General features: G+C 38.0%; 4 protein-coding genes across 4 annotated transcripts; 2 read left to right on the plus strand and 2 right to left on the minus strand. All coding sequences in view use genetic code 12, as the record gives it.

Moving 5' to 3' along the window:
• Positions 1-44: 44 nt before the first annotated feature.
• On the minus strand, positions 45-3,821 carry J8A68_002294 (uncharacterized protein; the record flags this gene model as incomplete). Its single annotated transcript, XM_049406028.1, has 1 exon — positions 45-3,821. The coding sequence occupies one exon, from the start codon at positions 3,819-3,821 to the stop codon at positions 45-47; it is 3,777 nt and encodes a 1,258-aa protein (XP_049264422.1).
• A 639-nt stretch (positions 3,822-4,460) lies between these two features.
• J8A68_002295 (reverse transcriptase family protein) lies at positions 4,461-6,055 on the plus strand (the record flags this gene model as incomplete). The annotated part of the gene is made up of 3 exons (XM_049406029.1): positions 4,461-4,484; positions 4,854-5,359; positions 5,461-6,055. 3 exons carry the CDS (start codon positions 4,461-4,463, stop codon positions 6,053-6,055), a joined length of 1,125 nt encoding a protein of 374 aa, XP_049264423.1.
• Positions 6,056-6,703: 648 nt separating this feature from the next.
• J8A68_002296 (uncharacterized protein) lies at positions 6,704-7,648 on the minus strand (the record flags this gene model as incomplete). The annotated part of the gene is made up of 2 exons (XM_049406032.1): positions 6,704-7,303; positions 7,568-7,648. 2 exons carry the CDS (start codon positions 7,646-7,648, stop codon positions 6,704-6,706), a joined length of 681 nt encoding a protein of 226 aa, XP_049264424.1.
• A 1,525-nt stretch (positions 7,649-9,173) lies between these two features.
• Positions 9,174-10,064, plus strand: J8A68_002297 (uncharacterized protein; the record flags this gene model as incomplete). The annotated part of the gene is made up of 1 exon (XM_049406033.1): positions 9,174-10,064. One exon carries the CDS (start codon positions 9,174-9,176, stop codon positions 10,062-10,064), a length of 891 nt encoding a protein of 296 aa, XP_049264425.1.
• Between the last annotated feature and the right edge of the window lie 1,122 nt (positions 10,065-11,186).

Genomic DNA, 11,186 nt, shown 5'->3' on the forward strand with positions numbered 1-11,186 from the left:
TATTAGTCTATATACAAGTAGTACTAGTAGTAGTAACAGGTCATCTAGGAAGAATTATGGACAATTTGTAACATTTTTATTAAGAAATCATCAAATTCTTCTCTTGGAATTTCACCATGTCCAACTTCAATTTCAACCTTTCTACCTCCTAATGTTCCACCTTCTGATATTCTTAAACATATTGGTAGGTCATGATAATTGAATAGAATCTCATTCATAATCATTAATCCAGTATGAATATATTTCACTTTATCATCACCAATATATAATTCAACCTCTTCATCAACGTCAATCTTTTGATTTGAACTTATCCTTAAATTTGACTTTTCAAAGAATTTAAGCAATTCAGGTTGATTTCTAAATCTTCTTAAAGTTATACCCATTTCATTATCTTCTTCATTATATTCCTTTCTTTGTTTATCAATTTCTGGTACTAATAAATCTCCTAATACAACTTTTGAAATTTCTAAATCACATATACCATTATTTATTGGAACAAGAACTTTATTATGAGCTTCTACTGATGCAACTATTGATTCTGCAACTGATACTGCACCAAAACTAGTATCAATCTGGATAACAACCGGAGGATATTTAACTTTACCTTCCTCTGACAATTCAGGTTCAAATGATAATTCTAATTTTTGATTAGTTTCATGATCGGTATTGAATAATGGTAATTGAGTAATGAAATCTTGTACTAAATTATCATTAGTTACAAATTCAAATTGACTATTCTTGTTAGGGGTGTTCGGTACCTCTGGGAATAATTTATCAGATGAGGTTTGTTTCATAAAGATAGTACCAAAATTAACCGTGATTGCAGAACTAAAGATATTCTCTTTTTCAACTCCCTTAAGATCTTTGATATATGAAATATCATTCACTTTATTATATATTTCATCAACTTGTTCTTTTGTGAAATAATCAGAGATTGAAACCCTTGGTTTTTCAATTAATGGTTCTTCTTTTTCCAATGAAGATTCCATTTCTCCTTGTTTGGTTGTTGTTTCTTCTGGATCCATTAATTGAAGTTCAAATCCTTCATATTCTTCGTTCAACTCAAGGAAATCAGATAAATCTTCATGAACCTTCTTAGAACCATCCGTCTTCTCAGCAGCATCACTTGGTTGTCTTTCTTTCAATACCAGGAATAAATCATCAATAGCCTCTTCAACCTCATTCCCATTATTCTTCTTCTCACCAAGTTCCACCTTCTTTTCTTCTCCTTCTTCCTTTGCAGCAACCTTAATATCTTCTAACGCAGCAGCCAACTCATCATCTTCCTCTTCCTTCTTCACGACCTCATTCTCTTCCTTTTTCACATCATCAGTTAACGCCTCATTAATCTCCCTCCTCAACCTCTTCGCATCTTTCCTCCCAATCTCATCAACTAATCTCTGATATACCCCATTTTCAATCTTTTCCAAAGCTGGTTTCTCGGGCATAAAATATGAAAACAACTTTTCAATCCACCCAAACCTATCCAATAAACTATATGGAATATATGATCTTGCATCTAATGCCAGTTGATCAGATATCGAGGTGTTGAGATGTGGATTCTGGCCCAGGATTGAATGATAGAGTCTTTCGAATTGTTTCAACTCGGTTTCGGATGACGCTGAGACTGTATAGATATTATCTGACCCTGGTTCGATGTAGACTTTTGCCATGGATTGGAATTTCTCGAGTGAGAATTGATTTGGACCGAAACGGGAGATTATTTTTGAGAAATTGAATGGAGCGGATACAAAATTATTAATGGCGCCTATGAGGAGTGGTTCGGCGAGTTTTAAGGGTGATGGACCCTGGAAGTAGATGGTTTGGTTTGCGAAATAGACGTCGAGCCCGTACTGGTCTTTCCATTGGCGTAAGATGTTGGAGTTCTGGAGGTGGAAGATGAGTTTGGGGTCGTCTAATTTGAATGATGTTTGTGTCATGACATGGACCTGTTGTTCTGATTCTTTTTGTTCTGGGTGTTGGGGGTCTTTGATTTTGGTCTGCCAGATATATTCACATATCGTCTTAATTATATCTTGCTTGGTTGCACGCAGTGGACACTTATCGACATTCGAACCCAAAGCCCTCATATGTTCGACATATGCCAATAAATGCTTACGCATAAACATACCCTGCATTCTCTTGCTCAAATCAACAAATTCCTGATTTCCAATCGTCTTCCTTACCTTCCCACTTTTATGGATCGGTCTTACTAGCTCCATCATTTCCACTAATTCATCAATCTCAATATCCGACGACACCTTTTTGTTCTTCTTCTTCGTATTGCCCTCAGCACCAGCAACAACCTCATTCACAGACGTAACCAACTTCAAAGCATTCTCTCTTCTCTTCACAAGACTCTCAGCCTCTTGTTTCAACCTGTCCTCCTTCGATAATACAATATTCTTCGTCTTTTCATCCTTCTTCTCAACCACATCCTCCACTGTCTCCTCCTCCTCAGCCACTACCTTCGTCTTACCCATCTTGGACCCCTTCTTGGTCGCCCTTTTGGCGGCGCTCTTGGATTGCAACGCCTTAATACCTGTCGTTTTGGCAAGATATGTCTTCCCTAATGGCGGGGTTAGACGCAATGCCCGGTCATAGGGCTTATATATATCTGATTGGTTTAAGAAGATTCGTTTTGATTTGTCACCGATTATGAGTTGGTTTGGTTGGAGTGATGAATGGACGTAGGAACCTTCTTGGTGAGTGGTGGTGGTGGTGGTGGTTTGGAAGCCGAAAGCTTCAAGTCCAAATGTTGAAAAGGGGGATTCTTCCGCTGTGGAGTTGGAATTGGTGGTGGTGGTGGATGTTGTTGTTGGTGGTGGAGTGTTTTGGTTTTCGAATTCAAAATCTTCAAGGTTTAGTAATGAACCGTGGGAATCCGTGTTTGGTGATGTGGTGGATTGTGCTTGTTCGGGTTTGGGCTCTTCCTTGTTTGTTCTTGAGAACAACTCGTCGATTGAACTAGCTTCGAAATTTTCAATTGTGTCTTGAGGAACTGGAACAGTTTCAATTGATTCAGACTTGGTTTCTGAGTTTGGAATCGAAACAAAATCATCTAAAAATTCATGCCCTTCGTTGTGAAATGATCCACTGGATCCCCTAACAGGTATTGAATCAAGATCTGCGGGTAATGCTATTTGGGCTTCGGTAGATTCCGTAAGTTCAGGTTTCACGTCATTCTTGTTCGATCTTGAAAATAACTCATCGATTGAACTAGCTTCGAAATTCTCAAATGTGTCTTTAGAGACCAAAGAGTCTTTTACTTTTTCAGGTTCAGTTTCTGCAATAGGCTTCTTCTCAGAAACCAACTCATCTATCGATCCAAGCTCTGAGTCTTCAAATGCCTCTTTTGATTCAGTAACCACTATTTGTTCTGGCTTGAGTTGATCTGTTTCCAATTTCTTTGTTGAAGGTAACTCATCGATGAAACCAGCTTCTATATCTTCAAATTCACTTGTCTTATCTCCACTCCTAATATCCTCAGACTCAGTCTTAGTTTCCAAACCCTCTTCCACCGGATTAGGTTTTTCTCCCACTTCAACTCCTCCTTCAACCAAGACTTCAGAATCGCCAAGTGCAGGCTTATTTCCCGCCTTGATCTTCAACCCATCAACTCCATTAATTTCTTCCTTCTTCTTCTGTTCTTCAGCTTTTGGTGGCAACCACCCATTCCAAAATTGTCTTGTCAGGATATGGTGATGATTATAATGCAATACATAACGAGATGGAACCGAGGCAGAAGATACCACCGTGGACGATATCCTATTGGCTCCTGTTGCACCTCCTCGTGTGAGTGCCACTCGTCTTAAGAACATGATTTGAGTGTATTCTTGTAGAGTGAATGGTAGATAATGATAGGAAGAGTATTTATATTAGTGAAATAATTTTTTTTCACTTTCTTGTGAGTTTGTATGTCGCTACCAATTGCGTTTTTTTTTGATTTGTTTCAGAAGGCGATGAGATGCGATGAGGACCGAGAGAGAGAGAGAGAGAGAGAGAGAGGAAGAGATAGAAAGGTATATTATAGAGGAAATAGAATTATAAACGATATGCATATGTATCTTGGATTCTATAAATGTAATTTGATTGGTTACAGGCTTTTTATCTAAAGATAACACGTAATAGGATAACGGTTACGTATGTATATACAACATAATAAGCAGCTGGTAGAGTAGTTCTGGCGAGCATTCAGCTGTAATTGTTGCTTATTGATGGTTAAGTTAAACAGAGCTTAGAAAACTTCAAATCGTAAAATCCAGGAAAAGTGCTGAGTATTCCATAATCTTTAAGTAGACCATCTCATACATGATGGTTGGCAATGCTAAGCCGCACTTACCGCATTTGGAATCCTTCCTTCATATAAGTGTTTCCCATTCAACAACCAACTACAGGGGGGAACATAAACTTTCATTTAAACTCAATAAAGTTCATATTTTTATTAATCAAACTTAGAGATGATCAAACAACAAAAGATAGGGGTTTGGCTCAAAAATTATATAAAAATAGAAATTCCTATTAAAGATATTTGGGTTGAGTGAAGTGTTTATAATGGTTATTCCATCGCTATGTCTATTATCCATCTGGCGATAGAGTTAGAACATAGTAAAGTTTCATCTATTCGGTACTCAAAAATTTGGCGCAGGAAACTCAATTGAATCGAATACTTATGAATTTAATTCAATGGATAGACAAGTATTCCACAAGAAATCTTTGAATCCACGCACTTCCAGAGAGATCAGCAAAGGCTATGATGCACAACGGAAATCCCAAGGCTCCAACAGATACTATGACATCAGATTCTACTACCATAAGAAGAAGAAGTACTGTGGTTATTTCCTAAGTCGAAGATATACAAGTTGGATAGACACATTGTTGCCAAGTCGGCTTTAAAAGGGAAGCAGAGAGTTGAACGAGCTGTTGATGTTAAATTATCCAAACCATTTGATTGTGTTCTTACTTTCTACATCTTATCAGACCTTGACAAAGTCATTATCGGGAAGCCAGCCTTAAAAGTGTGGAAATATCAGACGACCGATAAAGGAGATCATTTAACCATAGATGGACGGACATTCACAATAGAAGCGATGGAAGTGGAAGAGACGAGAATACATGCATTACGAACTGAATTAGAACAAGATCTACTACTGAAATTTCCTAAGGTGTTTTCTACTGAGCCACGACCACCACAAGAAAGGGCATTTAAGCACCAGATAATTATAACGGATGAGACTCCCGTCTTATCTCCGGCCTTCTATGCTACTCCTGAAGAGAAGAAAGTCATCTATGGATTCGTGGATGAGAAACTTAAGGCAGGGATTTTAGTTCCTGCAGTTGAAGGATCAAAACTAGTCCTGTCTTTGTAATCAAACAACATGGGAAGTATAGAGTTGTGACGGATTTAAGACGAGTGAACAAGAAGACGGTGAAAGTTCCATGTTATCTTAATAATTTCAGAGATTTGATTGGTGTTCTACATAAATCAAAGTGGTTTTCTGTATTGGATCTTAAGTCAGCATATCATCAAATCGCTGTAACACCAGAAACTTCCAGGAAATTCGGGGTCATTACCCACATGGGTAATTTCAATTTTACAACCCTCCCATTCGGTGCAGTCAATGCTCCATTTGTCTTCTCAAAATTTCTAGTGGATATTTTACCTAAGAATGTAGGAGTAATCTCATATATGGACGATATTCTTTTCTACCATGAACACTTAGATGAACATGTAAAGAGGATTAAAGAAGTGTGTCAAATGTTGAATGATCATGGCCTACAAATCAGCATTAAGAAGACGAAATTAGTGAAGACCAAAGTGGATTTTTTAGGTTACACTATCACAGAAGGACAGATTACCCCGACTAAAGATAAAGTTGAAGCTATCCATAATTGGACACTACCACAAACATCCACTGAAGTGAGATCAATAGTGAACTTCACAATTTTTTTCGGGCAGTTTATACCTGATCTATCCAAGCTCACAGCTCCTTTGAGGGATTTGATTAAGGACAAGACGAAGAAGCACACACCCATTTCTCATACGGATGAATGAAAAGATACGTTCTTGAAGCTTAAATGAAAACTTATCCAACTACCAACTTTATTCATCTACGATCCAAATTGTGTTACTTATGGTTTTACTGATAGTTCCGGACAGGGCCATTGGTGTATTTATCTGTCAACCTCGACCCATTAACGGAAAGGAAGTTCTAGTGCCTATCTCATTCAAATTGACTCTAACGCAAAGCCGTTACTCCGCGACGGAGAAAGAGCTCTTGGCGATTATCACCATTCTCAAGAAGTTCAGTTATCTTTGCCATTGTAACGTCGAGGTCTATTCTTATCATCAATCGTTGTCCCTTATCCAAGATAAGTCTACCCAGCCACCATTGAGAGTTGCACGTTTCTTAGATGTACTTGGCGCTTTTTCTCCTACGGTTTATTATTTAGAAGGCAAGAAAACCTTTATGGCAGACATCCTCTCGAGATACCAAGAATATTCGATTAAGGCTACCCTGGATGAGAAAGAATTACTTAAGGATGGTTATGAAGTGACTCACTCGGTTAAAATCCAACTACTAGAAGTGAATCCTTTAGCTCTAGAGAGTTTGGATGAATCCCAGCTTGCAAGAATCAAGAAGAAACTTCAGGAATTAGGACCTTTAGAGGAAGTTGAAGAAGAAGGTGCTCCATTAGACATCTAAAATTTTGCTTTAATTGATGGTGAACTATATGTTGCAGGTCTTAAATCTGTCACAACTCTATACTTCCCATGTTGTTTGATTGCAAAGACTGGACTAACCCAGGATCCTTCAACTGCAGGAACTAAAATCCCTGCCTTAAGTTTCTCATCCACGAATCCATAGATGACTTTCTTCTCTTCAGGAGTAGCATAGAAGGCCGGAGATAAGACGGGAGTCTCATCCGTTATAATTATCTGGTGCTTAAATGCCCTTTCTTGTGGTGGTCGTGGCTCAGTAGAAAACACCTTAGGAAATTTCAGTAGTAGATCTTGTTCTAATTCAGTTCGTAATGCATGTATTCTCGTCTCTTCCACTTCCATCGCTTCTATTGTGAATGTCCGTCCATCTATGGTTAAATGATCTCCTTTATCGGTCGTCTGATATTTCCACACTTTTAAGGCTGGCTTCCCGATAATGACTTTGTCAAGGTCTGATAAGATGTAGAAAGTAAGAACACAATCAAATGGTTTGGATAATTTAACATCAACAGCTCGTTCAACTCTCTGCTTCCCTTTTAAAGCCGACTTGGCAACAATGTGTCTATCCAACTTGTATATCTTCGACTTAGGAAATAACCACAGTACTTCTTCTTCTTATGGTAGTAGAATCTGATGTCATAGTATCTGTTGGAGCCTTGGGATTTCCGTTGTGAATCATAGCGTTTGTTGGTCTCTCTGGAAGTGCGTGGATTCAAGGATTTCTTGTGGAATACTTGTCGATCCATTGAATTAAATTCATAAGTATTCGATTCAATTGAGTCTCTTGCGCGAAATGTTTGAGTACCGAATAGATGAAAAAGTCGTGTGAAATAAGCACCATACATAGTCTTGTACCTGATCAAGAGCTGCTTCATGTGCTCCAATAATGTGAAGAAATTCTTCTGTTAATTCAGGTTTTACCATCTCCTTGAATGATTACTCAAAGTTGTGCGACATGAATATTTTAGATATTATGCTACCGCTATCCATGATAAACACCATGTATCTATCAGAGTTACGGATTATTTAGTCTTACAACATGTTTGGCACCCCGACCACCTATTAATCACCACGGAAGTTATTCGTTCCTGTCATTATTGCCAGACCCATGCAACATTCCATCAAGTAATCAGACAGTTCTATCCCTTAGAACCTCGGAAACGTTTTGGCAGATGGGGACTAGATCATATCGGACCATTTGCTGATTCCAATACTTTCAAATATGTCTTAGTTTGCATTGAATATATTTCAGGATATGTGTTTGCCAAGCCACTACAATCCCCCGATGCAGCCACATCCGCTTTAGCAGTTGATTTGATAGCCAAATCGTATGGATGATGTCCTTGGAACATAGTTAAAAAAAGTATCATTTCAGATCACCAGCTTCAGGGAGAAGATGGATGTTTCTTCTTGCGACATTTTTATATTGTTTTTATTCTCCATTGTATTTTTCAGACGTGTTACATTTAGAGTAATTTCTGATTGCCACGCAGGAATATTTAAAGGAGGCTATTTCCTTTCATTCCATATTTCTATTTTATATAGACAGATCATCGATCTTAACTTACATTTCTATGAATATATATTTTGCTTATAATTTAGTTCTTAAGAGATATTATTATTTGCTATAATAACTGAATATAACATCGAGGTTAGTCAGTTCAATACTTAAATCATTTATTACTATTTAATATAGTGGTAAATTGTAAGTGAAATATTACCGGTAGAGAGTAAAGAACAAATTCTATCCGTATCCAGGGCTCTATTTTAAAAGGAGACTCTTGCAGATGAACTGTCTCAAGAAGCATTGTATGTTTGTTCGAACTTGATTGGCATTGAGATCGTATGTTTACTATCTTAGACCTTCTTCATACACTTTACTACTGCCAGATATGTCACCCACCTTCCTTTCCAATACGTAGATTTACAGTACTATTTCTATAGAACTCGCTTATGGCACATGGCTCGTAATCTTTAAGTAGCCTTGCATACTTTATCTCCATCATATCAATTAGATAAAGCGTGATTTAAATGAAGGGCATTTACAAGCGAATTGGCTCCAGTTTTTAGGAGTTTACCCCAGTAGGATCTAATTAAGTTTTCAGCAACATGGTTACATTACACCGCTAGCTTCTCATCTACACGGCATCCACTTCTCACCGTTATTATGGCTCATAGATGAAGTCCTCCACATCATGCAAGCCTCCCCCACAGCAGGTATAGAGTAAATCTTACACAAACATATTTAATTCATTTTTCATTGGATAATTATACCATGTTACATTTTTTGAGAACAATCAAATGTAACATTGATCTAAAAAAAGATCTCCAAAAGACCCTTCCTCCAAAACAACTATAGCCATCCCCAACAACATGTATAAATAGACTACGAATATCCCGTTGTCACAAACCCCATCCCACTACAAGAAACCAACAACCCTAATCAATTATGCCATCAATTCTCCCTCATAAGCATCACGACGAAATCGAAGAAACTGGTTTCACCGTAGTTCGTAACTTCCTCTCCCCAGAAGAGATCACCAAATACACCGCCGCCGCAGAACGTTTAATCCAATATGCCCGTGACGGCCACTGGTCCCAAGTCAGAACCCGTGGCAAACAGTTCCCTCCTTGGCCAACCACTCCAGGCTTCATTCCTGACATCTGGGGAGTTTCGGGCCTTCTTCACCCTGATTTAGGAAACATGAGTTATCCATTCCATGATTTATATTCTGATGACAAGATGTTGAATCTCGTTAGTGATATTTTACAGATTGAAAAACTGGAAATCTCGATGGAATTGTTAAATATGTTGATTAACCCTTTAAGTGATTTCGAATTGGATTGGCATCGTGATACTATCAAGCCAAGTGTGACTCCAGAAGAAGAAGCCCAGGAATTGTTGATGAATCCATATGCTGGTGCTCAGTTCAATTTGGCTTTGACTGAGGATAAGTGTCTCATTGTTATTCCCGGGTCACATAAACGAGTTAGAACCGCTGAGGAACGGGAAAAGACCGTAGACGAATCGAGGAGGACGGAATATATTAGTGGTGAGATTGTTGTTGAATTACATCCCGGTGATATTGTGTTTTATAATAATAATATCTTACATCGTGCAGCATATCAGGCTAAGAATAAGAGAATTACTATTCATGGATCTTATGGAAATGTTGAATTGGGGAAAGTTAGAGCAAAGGGGATTCTTCAGCATGGTGTTGGCGAATGGTTAGGTAGATTCGAACCAAGGAATGAGAATTTGAAGATGTTGGCTGAGAAGTTGGGTGCATTGGCTGAACAATTTAAGGGTGTTGATCTTGGATATGCCTTGGATGGGTAGGGTTGTTTGTAATTGCGTGATTTTGTTACAAGTATAAATGGGATCTGAGTCTTCTATGTATGTATTTCTTATAATGTACTATCTATCTTTAAGTAACCTGTAGATATAATCTAAGTAAAATGTATTATCACGAATTAATATCTATAGAGACCCGAAGGACCCTGCTGGAGACAGAGAATAAAAGTGAAAGCTTGTACATAGCTGCTGGCCAGCATGTTGCATCCGACTCTCGCCAAATTGCATCATCACCAATTCTTCATTTCAGAAGGGTGTTCACCCGAGCTTGTTCTCCGTGCTATTTCTTGGTTCATAAAGTATTGGCTTAACTTATTTATTTCAACATGCTTTACCCAAAATGAAAAGTGGTTGCATTTACCACCAAGTGATAAAGATAATACCCGAGTAACGATGGTCATATCCTAGCTGGAGCGAGTAAGTATTACGGAAGAGAAATTCTTGTTTAAAAATATAAAATTTATTAAATATTAAATCAAGCATCTAAATATAAAACATTCCTTGTCCATCCTCCCTTTTAAGTCCCAAACCATATTACTATCCCGATCACCAACCACAACTATTTCATTATCCAGAGTATGAATATAGTCTTTCTTCTGATTCCAAATCCTATGAAGAATTTACGGAATCAATGCTTGGATAAACCGAAGATCAACTTCGGGTATTTGGAAAGCAAGAAGATGAGGAAGATGAAGTTCGAAAACCAACTTGCATATCGTCGAAATCGGTATGATACAGACCCCCAGATTTTGGAGGTTTTCCGAACAGTGACTCTAAGTTTTCTCAATCTTCATCATCTACGAAAGGCGTGTTGCAGTCATGGGAAATATAGGAATTTGGGAAGGGATTCCATACATATGATAAACTTGGATTGCTATAAGGCAAATATTCTGTGTTTGAACCAATGGGATACTCTGTGATGGGGCTCTGAGGATAAACCACTTGGTAGCCATCCCTTGTGTTATTATTGTTTCCAACTCTCAATGGTTCACAAAGTTCTTGATCTAGCACATTCTTTTTTGAAATGGACCCCCATATTCCCTTGATTTTTTTGGAGCAATTTTTTGTTAATATTTTGCAATTTGTTTTGGTCTTGTGCCAGCTAAT

Source organism: Hemisphaericaspora subhashii (assembly GCF_019202705.1).
Source record: "Hemisphaericaspora subhashii strain CBS 10753 chromosome Unknown scaffold99, whole genome shotgun sequence".
Lineage (NCBI taxonomy): Eukaryota > Fungi > Ascomycota > Pichiomycetes > Serinales > Debaryomycetaceae > Hemisphaericaspora > Hemisphaericaspora subhashii.